Here is a 25,925-nt window from a genome sequence, read left to right on the forward strand (position 1 = left end):
AGCAGCATGAAGCATATGACAAGCAATCGTAAAAAGCTGATAAAGGACGAAAAATCAATTAAAACGTCACAACCAAAGGGAAGGGATAAAACTGATCAATGAAAAAGAATGCATGTTGTTCCAATTGAACACAAACAAGGACAGACCTAGTTTCGAGACAACACCAGAGTAGCAACCAAACCTGCTTTCATTGAGATATAAGTATTCAAGTATCAAAGAGAACTGCAAGGAAAAACACTAATGCTAATGTTATGTTTATCACTTAACAATTGAAATAAAACACACAATGAGAGATAAAAGCCATTCATTTTAACTCATTAGGTGAATGTGATCTGCTGAAACCCTAAAGACATTCTGGCTCGGTCTCTTAGCACCTGTTTTATTCTAGACTTCAGACACAAAATTCTTCAAACTTAGTGGTGGGCTATCTAACTCATCATAGGAACAAAGTTGTAAGTGACCAAACACGCGGAACAGAAACAAAACAAACAGACTCGCACCTTTCCCGGATAAAGTACAAAATACAAATGCTCGCCCCTAGGCAAATGTTGGCTAGCTTGAGTGCTTGACTCCTCGACCCAGGGTGACAACTTTATCTGGAGCAAGAACAATACTTTATTCAACTTTAGGGTGCTTTTAACACTCAATCCTTAACTCTGTGGCAAATGATACATGTATTTACAATAATCTAAACAGCTGAGAAACTAAAAATTCTATGTGAGTAAAATGATCCAAAGTCCATTGTGCAAATGTGTCCACCAGCAATGACGCTAAGTTGAGACTGAATATATGAATGGTCTATACGTTTGCTAGTTATTGCAACGTTCCTCTTCAAATCTGCTCATCCAGAAAGAACGGGAACCAAGCAATGTTTGCTCTTCCGCGTTTTGAGCAATCAGACACCAAGATGCAGAGGAAGGCGGACGGGAGACTGCCGCCCTTAAAACGCAACAATTTCTCATTCTTCAGGAGGAATCATCCTAAAACTATTGTGAGATTAGCGATGATGAAGACGACGATGGTAAAAAGGTGAGTTCAATTTGTTGTTTGTCGGTTCCCTACATTAGATCCCTGAGATACAAGAGGAATCTGTTCTGAGGTTGGGATCTCAATTGGTGGGAAGAGAAACCTAGGGTGATGCATAGATAATGCGTTCCGAACCCCTAGTAACGCCGATAAAAATTTGAAAAATAACAAAATAATAAGTAATAATACTGTATAGCCGGTACTACTTGAAGTGGCAAGTGATTAAATGACATTATGAATAAATAGACACGTAAAGGAGAGAATACATTTTATCGACATTTTGTGTGAAAAGGCTAGCTGGTCGAGTAAAGTAGTGTCGTTGACGGTGGCTTAAAAATTACATTTTTTTAAAACTTCCACTTGCGAGGATTATAATCCACTTGGGAGATCGACTCGGGGACAAAATTGTTGTTCACATCATATTGTGGGGACAATCCTGTAAAGAGGGGCCCAAAAATATATCTTAATCACCATCATAAAATGATTTTCCCCGGGTCGACTGTATTTACTGCTGACATTCAAATATTGGAAGGTTTCGGTTGGCGAGGCCTTGATGCAGCAAATTCTGCCTGTAAAAAATCACTTATTTGGTCAAGCAACCCCAAACTGTCTAAGTTAATGACCCTATTTTGTTTCCTTAAACATCCTACAACATCTTTCTGTCCCCTGAAGCAACTGAAGTGGAGCTGGAGGCGAACATGATCATTCCCAACACCTACGGCCTAGTGTTTGCCTGCACTTGCGGTGTGATCCTGGGAATCGGACTTGGAGCTAACCTACTGGTCTTCTCCTTATTTGCCAAGTCCAAGACACTGCGCAAGAACCGCCTGGACGTTCTGCTCCTCAGCATGTCACTGGCCGACTTCCTCAGTCTGCTGCTCATTCCCTTCACGCTGCACTCTGCCATCAGTCACTCGTGGCCCATGGGTGACGTTTTCTGCAAGGTCTACCAATTCCTGTTGGCCTTCAGCCTGGCGGCCAGCGCTTACTCCCTGAGCGCCGTTTCGCTGGCTCGCGCTATGATCATTGCAAACCCTTACCGGCCTCCGGCCATGGACCTGGTGGTCCTCATGCTGGTGCTGGTCTGGGCCCTGAGCTTCCTGATCAGCGTGCCTCTGCGTATGTTCGCCACCAAGAAGAGCCTGAGCCCAAGTCTGGTCAGCTACAGCTTCTGCCTGCCCACTATCCAGGAGCATCACTACCAAGTGGTACTGAGCCAATTTGTGCTCTTCTACTTCATCCCCATGCTGGTGATTGCCTTCAACTATGTTCGCCTGGCTTTGTTCCTCCACAAGAGTCCGGTGATGTCCGTTTCCAGTGCCAGGAACACACGGCGGGCTTCGCTGATGGTGTTCCTGGCCGCCGCCGCCTTCTCGGCATGTTGGTTACCAGGCTACGTGCTAGAGCTTTGCGTCTATTTGGGCCTCTACCGCCACGGACGTACATGGGAGCTTTTTTACTTCATTTGCACAGTGCTGCAGTACCTGCACCCGTGTGTTAACCCCGTGCTCTACGTGCTTCTGTCCAAACGATATCACCACGGGAGGGCGCTTAGGCTCTTCGGATGTCACCGGGGTAGGGTGCAGCCGCAGGTCCACAGCGTTTCTGCAGAAAGTTTCTAAGCACCCTAGGGACATCTTTGATTTAGGGACAAGTGGGCGGTTATGTTTGAATCAGGTTTGACGCAGCCGTCTTTTGAGGAGATTTCATAAACTCATTCCCCAATCCCTAGAATCAGGCGCTTGAAGTTTCAATGAGAACACTTGGTTTTTTTTTTTGTAAATGACACTATGGTAAGTAAATACAGGGTTAACTATACCAATCAGAAAATAATCATTTCTAGAAAGATGGCTAAAATTAACACATATTTTCAACTTCTGATGACTAATGACTGCCTTCCCTGTACTCTAAAGCTGATGATTTAGACATTTTTGCAAATCTTTACCTTATGTGTGAAAACTGAGTTGTACAATTTGGCCGCAATAATGTAACCCAATAAAACTATGTTTTTTTCATTGAGAATTCAAAAATAACCACTGAAACACAAAGCCTTGGGAAAATATATTCAAATAAAATGCAAGTGCTTGTGTAATCTACCTCACAACAGCAATGAAGTATTTGTACTTGGTTATTACTTCATAAAGCAAAGACCTGTCACTGTAACGGGAGACGTGAGAAGTTTTTACTGCCTCCTCCACCACAACTTTACCCCCGAGTCTTAACTTCTGGCCTTCTCCTTGTCTACAGAGCAGCGGGCTACAAGCTGGACTGGTCGCCAGCCAATTGTAAGGCACACAGTGACCAACAAGCATTCAAAAGTCAATATTGTGATAGCCTGCTGTTGAAAAAATGAATAAACACTATAGTTCTTTAACGAGTTAATACGAAATAATAGTTAAGGAACACATATTTCAAAAAGATAGCAGATCACCTGTTTATACATTTGTTCACTTTCAATCTGAAATAAATGAAGCAGACAAAAAAAATGACCTCCCACTTATTGGGCCTATTTTCAGAGCAATGATGGTGGAATGGCGGCCAAAATTATCGAACTCCCGCCTGCGCAAAGTGCACAAAGATGACAGATGCAAATGCATGAAATGCTGCCAGCCGCCGCGTTTCATCACACTTACTAAGCACCAATGTTCCCTCTAATTTTCCACGGGTCTGAGCGATCACACAAAGTCAGTGAGCAACGCTCAAAACAACAGTGAGCAACCATAATCCCAAGTGTGGCAAGATAATTATCAAACATGTCCAAAACTTGACATCAAGTTACATTTTGCTGAGTTTCCGGCAATGCAAAATAATTTTTCACTTTTGAATGAATTGACTCGTGTACTATTGCAAAGGTTGTGCGGCCTACAAACGTCATATGTTTTTACAATTCTTTCACAAGATTTCAATTTCTTTTTTTCCCTGGTATCTTTTGTCGCATAATACTAACATTTTGGGCGGGGCGATACAGAACTGTATTTAATTACATTTTTTTAGTGGAAGTTCAATGTTGGCAACAAGATTGACTTGATATAATTGGAAATTGTTTAAATGCAACACAAACTTTTTCTTCTTTGTCCTTGTTTTTTTCTACTTTTTTAAAAATTCCTTTAAAAAAAATCTTATTGTGTTTTTTTTCCCAGCTGTTACTTTTTTCTTGCTCCTTTGTTATCTATTTCCTTTTTCCTTTTATTTGTTTCTTCTTTTTTTCTGGCTTTTCTGAATTTTTCCTGCTCTTCTTTTTCTCTTTTTCTCTCATTTTGTTTCTTTTTTCCCAGCTCTTCACTGCTTTTTCATTTTGGTATTTTTTTTATTTTTTGTTCTATTGCCACCCCCCTTCTTTTAAGTAATTTTGTGCATAATTTTAGATAATATTTGGTCGTGTAGGGTTTAAAGAAGCAAAAGCAACCTGAAGAGCTGTTTAGGACCCGAAAAAGCAGGTTTTTTTTAGTGACCCGAGCTGAAGAAGCCGGTTCTTGAAAAACTCTACTGACTTTACTCAACTTCGTTCTACTTCGTTCTACATCTTGACTTCCAAATACCTTTGACTTAATTCGTTTCTTAATTAGCAATTTTGAGCCCTCATTTTTGTGAGCTGGCTAGATTTTCTTGTGCGCTGAGAATTTGGGGGCAGTGCGCGATTGCGCACGCGCGCAGCTTAGAGGGAACATTGCTCAGCACAATGTCCCGTCCGTTTGTGACGATGCACAACTGCCATTTCTGTTCCTTTTCAATTGTCTGCTGTACCCAAATACGTGATGTTTCAAAAACAAGCCTTTTATTGTATGGGAAATGGGGAGTCATGCATGTTAGGCAGCAGTCTGGCGAGGAATTATAGGAAGCCAGTGGTCGCCGAGATCGATACCAATTGCCCGAGCAGATATCGAACAGATGGGGTCGATACCGGACAGGACGGAACAGACAGGATTGATATCAAAACAGGATATCGAAATTAAACAGGAAAAACTAGACGGGATCGAAACTGGAAACCGATATTAAGCAGGACAAAAGGAAGAGTGAAAGCACTGAGCTTAAATAGACAGAAAGCCATCAACGAGCCGCAGCTGGCGCCACATGGGCGGGGCCAATTGGGCGCCATGGCAACTGTGACATGTACAGCATTTTGAGTTGCATTTTGGTGTTTGAAAAGTCCTATATAAATATATTTGGATTTGGATAAAGAGCGCCCTCTGCCGGATGTAAGTGCTACCAAAAGTTTGTCGCTGGGTTAAAAGAATATTCTTATTTGCATAGAATTAACGTGCTAAGTGTCACATAAATCCAGCGACACACCGAATCGATGATGAAATTTGTTGATTTTAATTGATTTTATGGATTTGTTGTTGCAGCCCTAACCTATTTTCAATGGGGTGATCTCAATCATTTCAGTTCGTCATCAGTAAAAATGAACCTTGCGCTTATCATAGGTGAGTTAGCAACATATTACAGTGATACCTTGGTACTCCAAAAAACTCTGTATTCTAACAAATATTTGTCATTTTTGCTTTGGTATTTGAACAAGAAATCAGAACTCAGAAAACTTGAGAAGAAAGTACATTTAATTGCTGATAATAATGAGTGACAAGAAAGTTAGTAACAAGGTTGAGTAAAACTGAGTACAACCATCAAGTTGAATAAAGAAATGATAGCAAACTACGAGGACAGTGTACCAGTATCAGCCATCGAACCAATGCTCAAAGATAAATTAAATGCTTTGAAGTAGTTTCATATTTTTATCATTAATGTGTTTAATTTTTATTATATCCACAGTTAATTAATTATCTTTGTTTAGGTACACGTTTTACTCATGTTTTGGGATTTTGCATATGTGGTTTTCCCTTAACCACTATGGTTGTTGGGGCACCATTTCCTGTGGTGTGTCTTGGGCAAATACAGCCTGGTGTTGCCCATATGTACCATGTAGTAAAAACACGTTTTTGGTACTCAAGCAATTCAGCATTTGAACACAGATTCTGAATGGATTGTGGTCGAGTACTGGGGTATTACTGTAAGTGCCTGTTTTTTAACATAAATTATAATTGCTTGTAGGTTTTAGCACAAAAAGTGGACCCCAAGCTTATAGCCTGAGATAGGCCTTGAATATGTGCCTATTTTAACCCTTCTTCACACAAACGCAGTGTACCCATTCTCTTGGTGGAAATGTCTGAAAAAATCAAGTCATTGTGGGTGTTAACCGGCAAGAGATTGAAATTCAACGCAGTCAAATTTAAGGGAAGCTGTCCGAAAAGCCGCCCGGTTCGGTCTGCATAAAACAGGCTGAATATTTTTGTTGAAAAAGAACACAAAATACCCCGTGTGTAATTCAATGAAATTTGCAAATTTTGGCAAGACAGCATTCTTGAAAGGCAAGACAGTGCCACCGCTATGAGCTAATCATTCCACGGGCCGCATCGCCAAGTGTGGCCCGTTATATTTATAACGCTGCTTCGGATGGGCTTAGGTTACGGCAGCGCGGAAAGACGAAAATACAACGTCCACTAATGCATAACACCTCCCAGCCAAATAAATCCCTCCTTTGGAAATAGTCTGTACTGGATGGCTCTGACATTAACTGCGATGTCATCGGGGGTAAATAAGGTGCGATTACGTATTACAGGATGAATATGTGATAATAAACGCAACATGTTTACCCTTGACTTAAGAGGAGATAGACTTTTATTTAAAATGAACGGGGACATATTACGTCCATTTAGAAAATTGGGAAAACAGTAAAATAAGAAATATAATCTTTTTTTAGAACATTTTCTTGTTCTGTTGGCAGATCGTTTATAGAATTATAAGAATGTTATGCAAAGTGGTTATTGCACTTCATATCCTAATTTTCTCACAGCAATTAATGCAGAGATTTAGTTTCAGCAAAGTTTACCCAATAATGGATCGTGTATCAAAGTGCCAGTCTACCTGATGAGGAAAAAAGTAACTGTCTGCAAACCTAGACCCCCACCTACCGTGTCAGTAAGACTACCATAACCAACATATCGAGCACGACATCATCTGCTAAAAGTACTCGAGGTTTGAATAAGGTCCCGCAAAGCTAATCTGGGAAGCCGAGCTTGTGACAAGGATACCGGCAGGTCATTCCAAGGAAGCCCACCCCTCTTGTTTACTGGTTTCGATATTAGCTATCTGTGTTGGAGGGGAGCAAGTACTTTAGAGGGTTGTTTTTTTTTGGGGGGGGGGGGCGCGGTTGGTAGGGTTCACAACTTGGGATGTGAAGATGCCAAAACATTGCTGAATTTCTGTTCTGTGCCTCCACGTCTGTATCTGTAAAGCTTAAGTGCCTGTTGTCTTTGTTGTTCTGGATTGAACAAGGCCAAGGAAAAGAGGCCAGCGGGCGGCTTTTTTCTACCACTGCTTTCTTTCGACCCATATTTGTACGTCTATCCCATGAGAGATTGAAAAGGTCCTCCAACTCTGAATTAAAGACATTCTTTATAAATCTAGCCCAATTGTTCAAGACCTAGGGCTAATCTTTAGTTTCTATTCCATGCTGACACACTGACAAATAAACCGAGGGTTCAATTTTCCAAGAGTTTTTATTCCATCTTAAAGAGAACACTTTAGGGGTAAAATTGATGAGATCATACTTGGTACTACTGCTCAGTGAGATTTTCTTACAGGGATGGCATGCTAGGGGTGTCCTGCGTTAAAAGTTTACGTCGCCTTCCCCGGCATGGGCATGCCTTCCGGGCATCGCGTCATGACATGCATGCACGACGAATTTCCTCCATGCTCACTGAAGCTTCCGAAAAATGTGCACCTGCAGCAAAACCTGCATGAATGTTATTGATGTTTGTTGTTGAATCGAGTCCAAAAACCATCCAAATTGCTCATTAAGCTATTTTTTTAGATTTTAGATATCTTGTGTGTTTGGAGACTCTAACTTGCTTAATTAGGAACTTATTTCTAATCACAATTTAGAGTCATTCAGTTTCCAATCAATCCTTTTTTTTAAGTGTCTGACAAGCAAAAGATTGCAACCAAAGTGTGACCTAGGGCCCCAGATATAGAACCAGCTTAAATAAAAATCACGTGTCCATGCCACAGCTTGTTTGTTATTGTTTGTTCCCTTGGAGACGCTCAGTGTGAGCCAGACGCTCCCTTAGCTCTTCTGGAACCACTGACTGGCACATTTGAGCCTTTGCCTCTTGTTGTTGTGACAGCCTCACCCAAAACCCCGACAGCCAAAGAGCCAAGATGCAATGCATCTTTTTTTCCACATTCCTTAAGAGGGAAAGAGATTTAAAGAGGAGATGTTATTAACTGTCAGTGGACACATAAGCTGGGAACATAGAAACAAGACCAGCAGAACCACGGTAGAAAGTAACAAACCAACAAAAACATACATATGGTCTCAAAACAACGTAAAAAATATCACACAAGAAATAGGAAACAAGAAACAAACCGGATGTGACTATAACACATACCTGTCAACCTCCACGGCTCCATGCCCGAACAAACTGTCGTATTTTCCCGTACAAAATACAAAATAATCGTACACCATATATTTTTTTTCTGAATGATGCATGATGGGAAATACCCAGGCGGCAGACGCATGCGCACATTAGCATCAAACCACTCGCTTCGTTTGCAACAACGAAAAAAACGATACCGAGATAGAGGCTTCTGCAGCGAACTCCTTTGACCTGATTGATTTGCCGTTTCGTTAAGTCCGTGTATACCAGATGGGACCCATAATTGAAAAATTTGCGTTTTTCCGTACAGATTTCCTTCTACGTCGTACTCGTCTTAAAATGCATAAAAAAACGTACTTTGAACAGCAAAACCGTACAGGTTGACAGGTATGATAACAATGGCGATGACCCGATAACCTCTGGTGTCTGAGCCAGCCAATGAATGGAGCTGAAATAACGAGGTCCAGATGTGGACACTGATAAGGCACAGGTGGACCCTCTCCTCCCACTCCCCCCAATGGAGTGCCAAATCCTGACAGGATAAACAGGATGATGTAATCACGGTGTAAATAAATCTCTGCGGTGATAGACAGATGATCCAGATCAATTTGTGAAGCCAAGCTCGAAAAAGAAAAAATGAAAGGATAGATTTTATGGTCCTCTTACTGAACATTAATGGCAGGTCACTTATTTTCTAGGTGTGCGCCAGTTCCCAGCCCCATCCTTCTCCAGAACTCTCCACCGTAGCCACGTGTCCCAGGTTGTACAATTGAGCCCTTTGAGCAGTACCAACACCGAATGTTATTTTGGCCCCGGCCTTCCTGAACAAGACGAAGTCGGTCCTGCATCTCGAGTGTCAGTCAAGCCAGCAGTTTCCATTTGTGAGGGTCTGCCAGTGTTGGTGGGGGTTCACGTCTCCCAGTATCTTAAGCTTATTTTGGCCACATTAAATATAAGCTCATCATGGCAGCAGTGGCCCTGCTTCTTAAAGTGTGAGCGTGGGGACACCAGTGGGTTCCCCTTGCGACAAGAATAGCACCATGATTTCATGAATGAGGAACTGGCAACCGGGAGGGAGCACATTTGTCACGGGGTTCTGGACATACACTAACAAGAACAAGGCTGTAGAGTCACCGGAGGTTTGGTGGAAAGTGGGAGCTTCTGTGTTTACTGAAGTAAAACATCAGGTGCAGCAGAACAGGTAACGGGTGTCACCTGGTCTTTCAACATGGGGAGGGCCATGCAGTTTCTAATGGTGTGAATATGATAGCCACTTCTGCACAAGGGGCAGATCTGCCTGACACAGGCTTTAATCTGACTAATCAAATGAAGCAGCACCTTTCTGAAAGGGAGTTCCTTGTCGAATCTAGGACCTGACGTGACAATCTGTAAGAGAAAGGACACTTAAATGGTGAGTGGTGACTCTGAAGTGGGGTAAGAAGATGACCGTCGTTTCCCATGAGAACCGGGATGAGAATGTAGTGGTCACCACATTGTTGCCGGATGACCGCGAGGAGCAGGAGTGCAGTGAGAGGGTGGTTATCAACATCTCAGGCCTGCGCTTTGAGACACAACTCAAAACCCTCTCGCGTTTTCCGAGGACACTCCTGGGGGATCCTCGCAAAAGGATGCGCTTCTTTGATCCACTGAGAAATGAATATTTTTTCGACAGAAACAGGCCAAGCTTTGACGCCATCCTTTACTACTACCAGTCCGGAGGCAGGCTACGCAGACCTGTCAGTGTCCCAGTGGATATTTTTCTAGAAGAGATAAAATTCTACGAGTTTGATGAAGAGACGATCGAGCTTTTCAGAGATGACGAAGGTCTGACGAGGGAGGAGGATCAAACTCTGCCTAAAAATGAGTTTCAGAAACAGCTGTGGCTGCTGTTTGAGTATCCTGAGAGCTCTGGACCTGCACGTATCATTGCCATAGTCTCTGTGATGGTTATTTTAATATCCATTATCATCTTCTGCTTGGAGACTTTGCCTGAATTTCGAGAAGTCCCAGTGTCGATGCAAGAACTCCACATAAACAGCAGCGGCCATGGGAAAGTGCGGAGTCCCTTTACGGACCCCTTCTTCATGGTGGAAACGCTCTGTATCGTGTGGTTTTCCTTTGAATTCACCATGAGGTTTCTGTCTTGCCCCAGCAAAGCGGCATTCTTCAAGAACATCATGAACATCATTGATGTGGTGGCCATAGCACCATACTTCATCACCCTGGGACTGGACCTGGCCGAGCACCAGGGAAGCAGTCAGCAGGCCGCCTCGCTCGCCATTTTAAGGGTCATCCGTCTGGTTCGTGTTTTTAGGATTTTTAAGCTTTCCAGACACTCCAAGGGTCTTCAGATCCTTGGGCAAACCCTTCACGCAAGCCTCAGGGAGCTGGGCCTTTTGATTTTCTTCCTGATAATCGGAGTGGTCCTCTTCTCCAGTTCAGTGTATTTTGCTGAGGCAGAAGATCCAGAGTCCGAATTTTCTAGCATCCCTGATGCATTCTGGTGGGCGGTGGTAACTATGACCACGGTGGGCTACGGGGATATGTGCCCCAGCACCATCGGAGGGAAATTTGTGGGATCCTTGTGCGCCATTGCCGGTGTGCTCACCATCGCCCTGCCGGTGCCTGTCATTGTATCCAACTTCAACTATTTCTACCACCGAGAGAACGATGAAGAGGATCGCTTGCAGTATGTGCATGTGACGTGCGGACAACAGCAAATGCCTTCTGAAGACTTCAACTCCAGCAAAAGCGAGCAGTCACTGTCCAAGACTGAGTCCTACCGGGAGGACGACATGGAAAGCCTCACTCAAATTGAGATCTACACCGGAAAGTTGACCGACGTATGAGCAGAAAGGGGGGTCCTGTGGTGAGTCAGGTCGTTCTTTTATGTGGTCACAACCAACCTAGGCTGACCAACACTCTATTTAAGCAAGAACTTACATTTCTACCCAAGTAAAGCAAGCATTCACATTCGGGAACTACCTATTTTTGTAAAACCCTAGGCGCGATAACTTAAGAATTAGACTGGCTGTTCTACATAAACCCTGGTACTGAAGTCACAATATGCCCCTTCGATGGATTAAATGCATTTCGTCTGAGACTATACAGCATACCCCCGGGATATAACACGAATCCATTCTGAGGTGGTGATCGCAGGGTGAAATTGCCATATAGCAGGCAATATCAATGCATAACTGATGTGTTCCAAAGCCTCGGTACCCCAAAGAAAAATATCTAAAGAACAATAGTATTTTGTGAGTACTACTTATGTATTATATATGTGCATATAATTAAATAGTATTATAAATACCTTAAGCTGATTGACTGGCATAGCAAGTGGATGCAGAGGGGGAGACAGTAGCGGTTTATTAAAAATTAAACAGATTATTAAATATTCATTTATGAGGGTTCATGACTTTAGATTTCCTTACTGTAAATGCCTCCTTATTTAGAATAGTAGTCACGATCGTCGATAGGTTACAGCCATGCAACTTTGCAAGACAAGTGATCTGTGTGCCTTCTGTGTATTTCTTGATAACCACAAACTCAGTGTCCATGGTTATCATGTTTTGCCTTTCCCTTTAGCATCAATGGAAGCCTTGTAAGAAATACTGTAGTGTACCGCTGACTCGCAAAGTCTTCACGAAGCGCATGATATTCTGAACTGAATGACGAGAAAAGCATTAAAGGGATGTGTTAAGCGTACAGTATATCAGCATCTTCATGACATCATTACACAAACCAATAGCAGGCCAGAATCTTATATGACGTCGACCAATAAGAGACAGGAATCTTAGTAACGCGACTCTTCATAAGCAACTTGAATATTTTAAGTTTTTGGGCACAAAACATTATTTGAGGTTGATGTCTTATGGTGGGGGAAATGCTCCAAAGGGGGGACCAAAAAATGTCTCAATTCACAGCATCGGGGCCGCTGTATCCTGGGTGTCTACAGAATAGAGATAGAAGTGCCCTCGATAAAACATTGAATTGTGGGTACTTAATTCGCTCAAATCCATTTGACGATGTCCCTTGCCAGTCACATAAAAGCTTTTATGTCACTTGTACCCTCAACGGGTCAAGCGTTTAAAAAAAATGAACACGAGTCTTAGTGGTTGGACTTCCAAATAAAGAAAAAAAAATCCTCTGTGGCCTAAATTGTCAAATTGGAGTAATACAATGAATTTAATGCTGGGGTCCACCAAAAAGTGTTTTCTTCACAAGATGTTTAATGCCAACCCCTGAATAGAAACACACATCTAAGGTACATTGCATTCATGAAATATTAATTAAATAATTTTGGGTGGTGCCGATTCAGAATGTGGAATAGAGCACCACTGTGTGGTTGCCTGCCGTACGCACAACTGCAGTGCACAGTTTAGAAAGAAAGTGTACTCCAAGTGAAGAAAGTATATTATAGTCTGCATGTGGTTAATAATCTATTTTGTGTTTGTTTCCCTTCAGGAGTCAGAAGACAAAGCTGGTGGCAATATGGATCATTTTTTTGGGCTGAAGAGCTTTGACCAAAACAAGAATTGGAACATTTGGTATATCCGGACAATGAAAAACTTTTTGAGGGTAAAAGAGTGTTGTAAATATTTTATACTCATTGGCGCAACAAACTTTCAGAGTACACGGTGGAGGATTGCAAGTGTAAATGTATAATATAGTATTTATTTTTCTAATTTGTATGTTATGTTGATTTAATGTTTTTATAAAGAAGTAAATGTTTAATCTTCTGGGTTTCTCAAGTCTGTTTTATGATATTGATTCGTACAAATCAGATTTGCCATTTCAACTTTTGTGAGATTCAGATTCAGATTCAGATCTACTTTATTGTCATTCTAGTACACGTGTATACAGAACGAAATGTCGATGCATCTGACCCCCACAGTTTCCTTGAATGTACAGATATAAATAATGTTGTATTGTATTTTGGCTACGTATTCATAACTTCATACTAAAGGTAAATGAAATATCATCTGCCTTTAGATGTCTATTTATTCAAAATGTTATTTAAGTACTACTTACAAAATACTCTTATCATTTCATTTTATTTTTTGTGGGTTAGCGGGGATGCGGAATGCATTAGCAGAGATTTCTGTGCCTCGCTTTACGGCAATTCAGATTCAGATATACTTTATATTCATTCTTGTACACGTTTATATAGAACGAAATGTCGATACAATTCCTTTGCAATCCCAACCGCAGACTGGATTCATGTCATACCTTGGGGGTCTACTGTACTGTATCTGTTTTCTCACATCAGTCTTGGATGCTAAATATAATAAAAATGTATCCACAATGCACTAATATTCTCCCAAGGTGTTCCTGAACAGATCTGGATCCCATTTGTATGGTTCTCGCCTGCCGCTGCTGCTGCTGCTGCAGGCACAACCAAGTTGTGCTGCTGCTGCTGCTTTCAAGAGTCGCTCTGCATTGCGTCGAAAGCTCCAACTCCTCTCTCTCTCGCTCTCTCTCACTTTTCCCCATTGCTGCTGCCTCTCTCCTCCCTCCTTCATCCATCCATCCTTGCATCTACTTGCATGTAAGAATATGGGAGAAAACATTGCCTCCATCAGCTGTGTGTTTCTTCTTGTTTTACAAACTTCCCCTAGAGGGACCCCCCCACTTCCAGCCCACCCGATCATCTTGGACGGGTGCTGCTTACTCCGTGGCTCCCCACCGGTTTCTGCTGAGGTCTGGATAACATCAAGCGTATGGCTCCTTTAATGTAGGAGCCACCCCCCAGCACCATCAGCTTTCATCTTACCCCCACCCTCCCCCTTTTGGAATTGCAGTGTAAAGAAAAAAACACACATACACGCGCAGAAAGCCACATCTCCTCCCGCAGTGCACTGTGAGGGAGCTCCAGCCTGCATCCCGCTGCCGCCTCCTCCTGCATCACGGCAGCCATGTGATTCTTCTGCATTCTTTTTAAATCTATACTTTTTCGTATTTTCTCTGTCCTGGACGGGAGTTGACGCGTGAAACACTTCACATGGGTGCTTTGACCGGAGTCCAAGACGCCTTGCAGACCCCCCCGTCCGCCAACATCACCCATAGGTAAGATGCACAAAACTCACACCGGGCTCCAGTGAACACTTAATAGTAAAAAGCTGCCACGCCTGAGCCCCAACAAAAATAGGAAGTGTGATGCGTCAAAAAACTGCAGGCTGCGTCTGCCCTTTAAGCTCCAAACTTGAGTGGTGACATGCCTTTATACTGCAGTGACAAGGCAACCTGAGTGTCGGGGGACACTTTTCGAAAACTATTTCCTGGTGTGTGTAAGGAGCTAGCTAATTGAGCTGTAGAAAGATAAATAAATAAATAGAGAAAATGCTGAGCAGGCACAATATCTTTCTGTGTTCGCTGTTTGATCCCATTATACCCCCCCTCCCGCTCTACCACTACCAACCTCCTCCTCCTTGTGTTTCCTTTTCTCTCTCCCTTTGCTTTCTCTTTCTATCCAAGTGGCAGAGGCAGCGGTGTTGGAGCGCAGCAATGGTCAAGTCAGCAAGAGCCGCAGTGGAGCCGCACTGAAACAAATCCAGCCAAGCTGCCCTTCGTGTCCTGGGGGTTCATGAACGTTCCAAGCACTTTAAAGGGCGCCAGAGGCAAAGAAAGTCCCGCTGGGCCACCATCGACTAGTACAACTGTCCTGTCAAACTAACTCATCGCAAGCCATAACTCCGACTCTAAAATGACGGTCGTCTCAGGAGACAACGTGGACGAGACCTCGGCCGTGCCCGGCCACCCCCAGGATGCCTACCCCCCTCCCGACCACAACGACCATGAGTGTTGCGAGAGGGTGGTTATCAACATAGCTGGTCTCAGGTTTGAGACTCAGCTCAAAACTCTCTCTCAGTTCCCGGAAACCCTGCTGGGCAACCCAAAGAAGCGCATGCGTTACTTCGACCCCCTGCGGAACGAGTACTTCTTCGACAGAAACCGACCCAGCTTTGACGCCATTCTGTACTACTACCAGTCAGGGGGTAGGCTTCGGAGGCCCGTCAATGTGCCCTTGGATATGTTCTCAGAAGAAATCAAGTTCTACGAGCTGGGGGTGGATGCCATGGAGAGATTCCGAGAGGATGAAGGCTTCATCAGGGAGGAAGAGCGACCCCTGCCTGAAAAGGAATTCCAGCGTCAGATTTGGCTGCTTTTCGAGCACCCAGAGAGCTCAGGCACCGCAAGGGGGATCGCCATAGTCTCCGTCATGGTCATCCTCATTTCAATCGTCATTTTTTGTTTGGAGACTATACCGCAGCTCAAGGAGGAACCCATGGGCCACCTGGAGACAGTAGGTAACGTCACCATGTACTACAAACCAAACATCCTCACAGACCCCTTCTTTGTCATCGAGACCCTTTGCATCATCTGGTTCTCCTTTGAGTTGATAGTACGCTTTCTGGCGTGCCCCAGCAAACCAGCCTTCTTTAAGAACATGATGAACACTATTGACATTGTGGCCATTATCCCCTACTTTATTACGTTGGGCACTGAGCTGGCTGAAGACCCAGACACTGAGGGGGTAGGGGAGCAGGCCACGTCTTTGGCCATTCTCAGGGTGATCCGTCTGGTCCGGGTGTTTCGGATATTCAAGCTTTCTCGACACTCAAAAGGACTCCAGATTTTGGGGCAGACCCTTAAGGCCAGTATGCGAGAGCTGGGGCTGCTCATCTTCTTCCTGTTCATTGGCGTCATCTTATTCTCCAGTGCGGTTTTCTTTGCAGAGGCCGAGGAACAGGGTTCCTATTTTAGAAGCATCCCTGATGCTTTCTGGTGGGCGGTGGTGTCCATGACCACTGTGGGTTATGGCGACATGGTGCCGGTCACCATCGGGGGAAAGATTGTAGGATCTCTGTGCGCCATCGCCGGCGTGTTGACCATTGCGCTACCCGTGCCCGTCATTGTTTCCAACTTTAACTACTTCTACCACAGGGAAACGGAGGGTGAGGAGCAGGCTCAACTCCTCAACGTCAGCAATCCCAACATCCCGTCTGACACCAACTCCAGCCGCCGCAGCTCCTCTCTGGTGAGCAAGTCCGAGTACATGGAGATTGACGGCGACCTAAACAATAGTATCGACAACTTCCGGGAGGCCAACCTCAGAACTGGAAACTGCACCATAACCAACCAGAACTGTGTGAACAAGAACAAGCTGCTCACTGATGTTTAGGCACCAGAACCTCGGTTTACTGGGTTAGCTTCACTAATGCTTTAAAAAGCTCTTATAAAAATTCACATAGAAAGAAGATAACGATCTTAGAGTAGACAACACTTAGATAGTTTAATCAATTCTTCTTATCCTGCAAGTACTTATCCCTAAAGTCACAGAACTTCTCCAAACTTAACAAGTATTGCAAACCCCTCATATACTCAACTAAGAGTTAGGTTGCACAGCACACTGTTGTTTGATCAGGCAATATAATGCATGGAATAACCGACATAGGTGGAGAAGTCAATGCAACCCTGAAAAAAATCAACCGTGGTTGGATCTTTGCCTTCGCCGCCACCCATTCCTACTCCACTTCTGAAGGATCTAACCCCTTCTGCAAAAAGCACCTTATAGGAGGATGACCAACCTGGATGTATAAAAGTCTTTCATTACGGGGACATCATACTCGGACCAGTGGTCTGGACAGTCCTTCCAGACTCACGCATGAGGACTGACTTTCCAAGTCGCCGCATGCCACTGAACGTATCCATACATGCCATCATGGAGAGGAACTTCTGTTGGGATGTGCCTTCCCCCACCATGTTTTTTGCACCAAGGCACCGGATGAGGGTTTAAGTTCTTTACAACTATAACATTTGAACGTCTTAAGGGGAAGCTTCCAAAATTAGATCATAGCATGATAAAAAGTAACCTGCATTATGGTCTCTGGACACTGAGGACTTTTGTATCCTGGCATATTTAATGCATGATGTGAGTAAGCAGCTTGTTGCAACTTGGGCACTCTGCTGTGTCTTTTTTTGGCAAGGGAAAGCCTCAAAATGCATTGCGTTCTCAGTATATCCCGAGCCACAATTTAGCCACTTTCAAATCCAAATATCAGCACTATCCGAATTGCATTTAACCATCGGGCGATTTACAATAGCGCAGTGCATGAGCCTTGCTTCCAGCTAAAAAACAGCTTCACGTTCCTCATCAGGTTTTGCTCAACGAATGAAAATCTTTGGACAGGAGTTGCTAGTGCCTTTAATTCAGCTCACCACCGGTAACAGTGGAAGTGCCTCTCGGTAGTCGTGGGATGTTTGAAGTTTCGGATCTCAGTTGGAACAGTTATGAGAAAACAAACAGAAACAACAAAAACATGGTGGCTCTCACGCACAAGCTGGTTTTGGATTCATGATGAGTGAGCGGCATCGTAATGTACTTTCCGTGTTTACCGATCCCAATACGAAGGAAATGATAGCAGGTTTTTCTCCATTATTTATTCAGGCCTGGCTTTCTTTTGTGCTCCATGGATCCAAACAGGGTTTCTACCTCAGTCAGGTCCTCGCAAACCAAATGCGGACATGCATGCAAGGGTCAATACAGGCCTTCTTTTTTCCTTCTTTCTGTCTTTTTAAATAATGTTACTTTGTTTATTCATTAACTCTTTCCTTTATTCTTTATTTACATGAATTATTCCTTGCTGGATACTTCTTTCTTTCTTTTCTTCAATTTGTCTTTGCTCCTTGCATCCTTCCTTTCATCCCTCCATCAATCCACTATCAATTACTCTTTACTGACAGTTTGCCTTCCTTCAATCCACCTTTCAGATATTCTCTGATGACTCTTGGTTGCCTTCTTTCCTCCCTCCTTTCTTCCTCCCTTTAATCGTGCTCGATCCTTCTTTCATTCCTTCAATGAGTCTTTACTGCATTCTTCCCTCCATTAGTCTATGCTGGGTAATTGTTTCTTTTCCTTCCCTCTTTTTCGTTCTTCCTTCAGTCTCGGCCAGTTTATTCTTCTTTTCATTCTCTCTTTTCCTTCAGTCTTTACTGGATCATCCTTTTTTTCCTTCCCTCTTTTCTTGCCTTCCATTCTTACTTTGACTTTAGTCTTGGCTAGGTTATCCTCCTTCCTTGCTTCCTCGAGTCTTGGCTTCATCATCTCTTCTTTCATTCCTCCCACTCCAATTTTTCTTAAATATGCTCTACCTTTCTTCATCTCCTTTTCCTTTCTACCTTTCTTTTTTCCTTTTGTCCTTGCTTCCTTCCTTGCTTCCATCTTTCCTTCATACTGCCATAAAGCTTCAAAGTTTTGTGGGTCAATATTGAATGTGAGCATCATGAAGTATTATCGTCTTCACTCAAGCACTTAAATATAAAAAAGGAAAGTCTAAGCACGATTTGATACTAACGCTACATCTTTCTTTTGTTTTTGGTCGCTGATGCAATGCACAATCAGAATGTCAATTTTGGGGAATGTTCGAACTCTTCCGTCATGAGGGATTCTCTTGGATGTTGCTTCCTCGAACGCAACGCTAGCCCCAGTAGCCGTGTGTTTTAAACACCAACACGCACACATATACACAGCTTGAAATGACATCATTCACGACAGCTCCCGGGCATTAAAGTAGACAAAGTAATGCACATGTTGCACATGTTTGATTTTGGGATTGGTTTGTCTTTTTGAAGAATGACATTTTATTTATGCATTTAAGATATGGAGTTATATTATTCAACTATTCAATCGGTCAATTGTTACTTAAGTATCAAATACTTGATGAATGCACTTTTTAATAATTGGCTGGAAATTCATGCCATCAACATCAACTCAGGCATAATGTTTGTAAATCGTTTTGGGTTATTTATATATTTGATGTTTGCCTTGGAATGGTTTTCATTTATTTGTATTTATTTCACATAAAAATTCAAGACGGTTCTCCCGGGGTATGTTGAATGGGGCATAACTGCTATTTACTGGCAGTTGTGCTGCAGTAACGTTGCTTCCAAGCTTGAAATTCTAAGGTGGGGCTGCTAAAAACGAAATAACTAAATTCAATTAATCAAATCCATATTATTTTTTTATGATTTATCATACATTGTTTTCATAGAGACACAGTAGATCCCCAGGATACTACATCCATCTTTTCTGAGGTAAGGATTGCAATATTGCCATAAAGCAGGTGATAAAAACCTATGCCAATTAGCTTACTGTTTCCACAATTCCTGGTACCTAAGATAAAAGCATCCAAAGATTTATGTCATATGTTTTAGCCACATTATAAAAATGTCCATTGATGTCATATAATGGGGAAAATGCCGAAGAACATCTTATTCCACACCGCAAAGTAAAAGCAGCGTATGGTGGGGACACCGTATCCTGGGGGTCTACTGTCTTTTCAAAGAAGATACTTTTTATTGGAAATATATTTTTTTTCATTTGTTTATTTAAATTATTATATTCTGTGTTAAGTATTAAAAAAACGGTTGGTTTTATTTACTGGAAAAAAGAAAACACTATTTCATCATTATTACCCTTTGGTCTCTTTTTACAGATACACTTCAGTGAAATTATATAGGTGAGGTGAAGTGCTGCAGTGTAGTTTGAATGTCATGGTTTTGCTGCAGTGGCTGTCCTTGATGGTGCACGGATAGGATCAGATTTTGCATTTCTCTAGAACTAAATGTCAGAGTGACGGGATTTCTGGTATCATTTACAAACTTTGTACTGTACCGATGACTCAGATACGGTCAACCTTGCACAAGTGACAACATTGGAAAAAAATGTTCGTTTTTACATAATTTGCTATTTCATGTCTGACTTGAAAGGTGCTATCCGTCCCGACAACAGAACATGCACTCTGAACAGCAATACATTGTTAGTGTCCAAAACGTTTGACTTGATGTGTGTGCGTGCAAAAAAAGGTAAAAAAATCTATTTTTGAACACTGCAGATAAGAGAGCTGCTTAAATGTACTCTGCTACAATTCTGTTCCAAGAAAATTGAGCCACTGGGATATAGAGTGGGCCATCAGTTTTGGAAAACGGCTGCACTATTCTTTTTTCCTTGTTGATAACTTAAGCACCGTAATAATTTTTAGTTTGAGGAATATTTATGATCAAACTTTACTTTTAAAAAGTTATCTAAATTGCCTCACAAAAAGAAAACAAGTAAACCAGTTTTATAAAAAAAGAATTAAATGCCAGAGATTCAAAGAAGTTTTTTTATGTGTGCAAAAATATGAAATACAAAAGTTAAATTTAAAAACTTATTCTGCACTGATTTGCTAAGACAAAAGGTATGGTATGAAATGCTAAACAAATTTATTAACACATGTTAGTTTTAAGTGCTGTATTCATTAAAATTCTCATACAACAACAGAAAAAAGCATTTCAGGGCTTGAAATTGAAAAATAAACAGTGGGTCGTTCACACACTCGAAAACCAGCTTCGAACTGCGAGCTTCACTTTATACACGACGTCATCACAACATTATTCTTTCAGAAGCAGTATTTCGTTTTTTGTTTTTTTTTCGGCCTGAACCGAAAAAGCAGTTTTGTATTTACCGCAGAAAACCTTTTGGTACATCCCTATGATTTTTATTATTAAAAGGATTAGCCATGAAACTTTACTTTTGCAAATCATTATTAGAATTGCCTGATATGTAGACAAAAAAAATGATCTATACGAAAACAAAAGTAAAATGCAATAATAACCCAAATCAGAAAAAACAAGTCCTATCCATCAATATTCATATTAAAAAAAATCACTACTTACTTTTTGCGTCTCTAGGTTGGTTAGCTTTTCACTTCCTTAAACTTTTCTCTGGGATGCAGCCACATTAATGAATCCGCAAAATGTCTTGTTGCTGTAAGCACTGTGGAAAGAAAATTTTGGTCAGAACTTTGTCCCCCCAAAAAGTTATCATAAAATCAAAACATGTTTTTTGACATGAAAGGGAAATGATCAAATCTAATAACATTTGTTAAAGAAAACGTTTTTTAATCATGGTAAGACCGAGAAGGAAATTTGTGAGGGAAAATGGTCAGAAATTTGCAATTCATTTAAAAATTAAATAAAGTTGAAAGTATTTAAAAAAGCAAGGCGGTAGAGTTTTTTTTATTATTATTGTGACCTGGCCAGGTATCTGTATTATTAATTTTAAATGAATTTTAACGCAAAAATGAACATTTGTAGCTTCTCCCCTAATCACAATTGCGAGTATTTATTTTAATAGGTTAATTAACCCACCACATTTGCAAAGAAAAATCTTCTGCACTATCCATTATTCATCCATTATCTGCCCTGCTTATCCTCAGTAGAGTCGCGGGAGTGCTGGAGCCCATTCCAGCCATCCTCGTGCAGTGGGCAGGGGGCACCCCTGAAATGGTTCCCAGCCAGTCGCAGGGCACAGGCAGTCGCAGAGCTCGCTTATTCACACCTAGAGACAATTTGGACCGGCCAATTAACCTTACATGCATGTTTTTGGAATGTGGGAGACAACCAGAGAGCCCAGAGAAAACCCACGCAAGCACGGGGAGAACATGCAAACTCCACACAGGAGGTTCGATCTCATGACCTCAGAACTGAGCCGCACACGCTCTAACCACTGCCTCACTGTGCTGCTCTAATTTGAGTAAATCTAAATTAATTTTAAAAAAACTAAATGATTTACCTTTTCACGATTTAAATAGTTTGCAGACTTTAAATTTATATACATTTGCAAATCAATTCAACTAAATAAAACTCTCAACTAAAATTCATATTTCAGCGAAACGAACTGGAACCCAAGATTTACACAATTCACTTTAACCATAAGTCCGGAGCATTTTATTCACTTAAAGCTTTCACAAATAAAATAATATAAAAAAAAACACTGTAAGGACTATTTAACAATCAAAAACACCAATACACAATTAAACCTTTACGTAAGTCGGTACTTAAACAACAAAACATAGAATAAAAACTTCAAATGTATAGATTAGATACAGGTAAACACGCAGTTAGCCTCGTTAGCATGCTAGCGCGAAATGCTACCTAGCAGACTTGCAGCAGTAAAAGTAACTTGGAACAGACATTCTCCGGTCGTCAAAATCACCTTTTGGAGTCCCCACGCGACAAAAAATGAGTTTATTTTTAGATAAAGTTTAACTGTGAGTGTTTTATTTGCGCTAACAAACTATAACAACTCCGAGGGACACAAACGCGGCATTAGCCTCGTTAGCATTCTAGCGCAAACTGCTAAGAAGCTGAGCAAACTCGCCACAATAAAACCAACTAGAAACATACATTTTTCAGTGGTCTAACTCACTTTTTGGGGGTCCTGCACACGTGAAAAGAAATATTTTAGTATTGAGTTAAATTTGAATTTTGAGGGTTTTCTCGTTTAAAAAAATGCTAAACATCTACAACAGAGAACACCTACCTCTATCTTGGATGTATTTAATGACCGTTTTCTACGTGGGAAATCTTAAAAATGACTCAGGCATAAGTAATGACTCTACAGAACGTGGGAAATATTCTCTATAACCTAATGAAATGAAGAAATGCAGCAAGTCAAGTAAAGCCAAATTTATTTGTTGTGTCCTTAATCCCAAGGAGTCTCAAAAGGGCTGCACAGACCCCAGACTATTGCAAACTACATACTATTATGACAGCATCCCCTGATCTAAAACCTACATGAGGGCAAGGAAAAACTCAAAAACCTCAACATGAGGAAAATAAAGAAACCGTGAGAAGGGAATGCACATAAAAGTAGCATAGCCATTTTCACTTAGTGGCTCAATTAAGGTTAGTGCTAAAGTTCTGCTTACCATTTTCTTACAAACAGCATCATTAGGAATAAGTGGTTATAAAATTCAAAAAATTCCAATCTAGTCTCTTTGAAAGACGAATATTGTGTCTTTAACCAAGCTTTGAGTTGTGGCACTTAACATGGATGATTGAGACCTGCAAGGCACGTACAATTATTATTATTGTTATTATTATTGTTATTATTGTTATTACTGCAGAGAAGAAAAGATACCGTTATTTTTTTTCATCATTTTCTGCATATTTTCTGCTCTAAAGCCTCTCAAATGACACGTACCACTATGGGAACCTGCGCTGCATGGTCCTTCCAAGACTGCATGAACTCTGAGACCTGCTTATCATTTATTTTCTTTCCTCCACTTGTTCTTGATATTATGATTTGTAAAAAGAAGAAACCCTTGCCTCCATATGTGGCCGCCCTTGCCAGAAACGTGACCCCATCGCCCGGATTCGGTGGGGTCGGTGTCGGATCAGGGTTTCTCTGGCAAAATAAGAGGCCAGCGAGGACGTTAAAGGGCTACGAGGAGATGCTGGTGTTAAACTCTCTCCAGTGGAAGAAAAAGTGTTTCTTTTTGAGCAAAGCGATTGTATCTTGAACATCATTGTCATGTTGTGTTTACTGAGGAAGACGTGCGTGGGGACGTGGGCATGGTCTGTGATCTATGCAAGGGTACTCGTTAGTTCTATTCACTTATGATTTAATCTTCTAATTACTCGAATAAATTTTTAAGGATCTGATGCTGTTATGTGGTTTTTAACATTGGTGTCCTGAAAATGGTGTGAAAGGGTCGGGGAGAATGTTTTACTTTGCAAATATTTTTAACAATTTTTTTTTTCAAACTGAAGGGCCTTGCGTCGCACAGACGCGCAGCACATAAAGCCTGTCTTTTGTATCAAATCTAAGTCAAACAAGACTGTATGAACAGAGACTTAGGAGAACAATGATTGAAAAACAAAAGTCAGCGAGAGAGAAGTTTGCCCTAACCAGAACGTATCGACAAGGCCCGAAATTCGGGTCAGGTTGGGCTCAGGCGTAAGATCTTACCTCTAGGCTGAAAGTGGCAGACAAAATTCTTCTTTCCTGCTTGTGAAAAGCTTGAACACTTCGGAATTATCCGACCTTTCGCTATTAAATCAACACAATATATTTCATTGTACAGCTCGGTCTCCTCAGGCTTAACAGCTGTTGGCGTGATGCTTTGGTAGATTACTGCCCCCTGGCCAACCATAGTTTGTGAAACAGATGACGTCGCTCAATGCCCGTGAGCAGGTTCTCAAACCCCAATTCAGAGTCACATTGGCTAAACCCTGGTGTCCAAACTTTTCAGAAAGCGGGCTAGATTCGGTAACCTGAAAATGTGTGAGGGCCGACTATTCAGCTTGGCATTCTTGGAAAAGTCTTTGATAGTTTCCAATGCTTGGCGATTGGTGTTGCGACCTCGTAGCTCGCCTTGCAGCATTGTCATTTGACATGCAGGGTCTCATGAAAAAGCTGTGTTGGGCTGTTAAAACAGCTTCCAGTTGCTTCACCTTTTCACAGTGTTTATTTCCAGTCAGCATGTTTCGCCTGATCTTTATAACTAGCTTAGTCTCTTGGCAAATTAGGCAGACGCAGTTGTTAAGGATCTTGGTGAAAAATGTTTCTAATTTCCACTTGTCCTGGAAGCGCCGGCCCTAACAGTAAACTTTACTTTTTTTATTTACAGTTGCCATGTCGGAAATGTGGTGGGCAAAAATTTCAAGGGAAAGCCAAGGGCAAGGTGGTAAAAGGATTACTTCCATCATCTGGCGAAATTGTGACTTTTGAGGTCAACATCACTGGCGGGCCACATATTATCAATATTATGACAGAGGCTTCAGAACAGTAAAAACTTCATCACGGGCTGGAACTGGCACCCGGGCCAAACTTTGGACATAGTTGGCTAAACCAACAGCTTTCATGAAGACTGATCTTACGGAACAGGGCCAAGATTCCTGAGCCTAGCAACAACTAGAAGTTCAAATGTGTTTGGTTAGATATTTAAATATGAAAGCACACATCTGGAAGAAGTGCATCCAGGGAGAAGCAATGAAAGGAAGCCGACTATGTAGTCAGAGGCGAGATCGAGTTCGAGGCCGGACAGGACAGATGGGATCGATACAGGACACACGGGTAGATTTAGAACGGAACAGACGGGATCGATATAGGATACTGGGGCAAGATACCAGACAGGATGAGACAAACGGGATCGATACCGCATAGGGAAGACTGGAGCAAGATACTGAACAGGAAGAGACCGACGGGATCGATATCAAATACTGGAGACTGGAGCAAGATACGAGACAGGCGGGATTGATACCGGATACTGGATAGATGAGCAGGAAACCGAACAGAGCCAAAACACAAATATAGCACGTGCAGAGGTTCGTTGACGGACTGACAAGGAGTGAATGAGAGCACTGCGTTTAAATAGGAGGAAAGCCAATCAGGCAACGAGCCGCAGCTGGCACCAAATGGGCGGGGCCAAGTGAGGGCAATGGCCAACTGTGACACACGGCCCCCCTTTGCTGTGTAATATTTGCCCACTTCATGTCGCTGAATTTTGTAATGCAACCAAAAACTAAGTGGGTGGATCCATAAAAAAATGAATTTTTTAAGCGTCAGGACCCTGAATCACAGAGCAGCTAACAATAACAATAGCGGCTATCAGTGAGCCATAACTTGCAGTCAAG

General features: G+C 42.0%; 3 protein-coding genes and 1 long non-coding RNA gene across 5 annotated transcripts; 3 read left to right on the forward strand and 1 right to left on the reverse strand.

Moving 5' to 3' along the window:
• Positions 1 to 912: 912 nt before the first annotated feature.
• On the forward strand, positions 913 to 12,984 carry LOC148363251 (galanin receptor 2a). Of its 2 annotated transcripts, none has more exons than XM_088340874.1 (2): positions 913 to 1,029; positions 1,699 to 2,648. In XM_088340874.1, exon 2 carries the CDS (start codon positions 1,725 to 1,727, stop codon positions 2,646 to 2,648), a length of 924 nt encoding a protein of 307 aa, XP_088197000.1. In that variant the 5' UTR covers positions 913 to 1,029; positions 1,699 to 1,724. The 2 variants fall into 2 exon arrangements, 1 of the variants encoding a protein (XP_088197000.1); XR_015850977.1 differs by lacking the exon at positions 1,699 to 2,648 and adding an exon at positions 12,927 to 12,984 and having other exon boundaries at positions 919 to 1,029.
• Positions 7,823 to 22,818, reverse strand: LOC148363252 (uncharacterized). Its single transcript, XR_015850979.1, has 3 exons — positions 22,714 to 22,818; positions 21,180 to 21,279; positions 7,823 to 8,268 (listed from the first exon to the last, which is right to left on the reverse strand). It is a non-coding gene; the product is annotated as an uncharacterized LOC148363252 (long non-coding RNA).
• Positions 9,782 to 11,308, forward strand: LOC148363253 (shaker-related potassium channel tsha2-like). Its single transcript, XM_088340873.1, has one exon. The coding sequence runs from the start codon at positions 9,902 to 9,904 to the stop codon at positions 11,306 to 11,308; it is 1,407 nt and encodes a 468-aa protein (XP_088196999.1). The 5' UTR covers positions 9,782 to 9,901.
• Positions 14,337 to 23,948, forward strand: LOC148363254 (potassium voltage-gated channel subfamily A member 1-like). Its single transcript, XM_088340872.1, has 2 exons — positions 14,337 to 14,528; positions 14,937 to 23,948. The coding sequence occupies exon 2, from the start codon at positions 15,166 to 15,168 to the stop codon at positions 16,642 to 16,644; it is 1,479 nt and encodes a 492-aa protein (XP_088196998.1). The 5' UTR covers positions 14,337 to 14,528; positions 14,937 to 15,165; the 3' UTR covers positions 16,645 to 23,948.
• The last annotated feature ends 1,977 nt before the right edge of the window (positions 23,949 to 25,925 follow it).

Source organism: Urocampus carinirostris, chromosome 7, assembly GCF_059441175.1.
Source record: "Urocampus carinirostris isolate Australia breed hairy pipefish chromosome 7, RoL_Ucar_1.0, whole genome shotgun sequence".
Classification (NCBI taxonomy): Eukaryota; Metazoa; Chordata; class Actinopteri; order Syngnathiformes; family Syngnathidae; genus Urocampus; species Urocampus carinirostris.

Coding starts and splice junctions, on each gene's coding strand:
- LOC148363254 (XM_088340872.1), top strand. CDS start 15,166: ATGACGGTCGTCTCAGGAGACAACGTGGACGAGACCTCGGCCGTGCCC.
- LOC148363253 (XM_088340873.1), top strand. CDS start 9,902: ATGACCGTCGTTTCCCATGAGAACCGGGATGAGAATGTAGTGGTCACC.
- LOC148363251 (XM_088340874.1), top strand. CDS start 1,725: ATGATCATTCCCAACACCTACGGCCTAGTGTTTGCCTGCACTTGCGGT.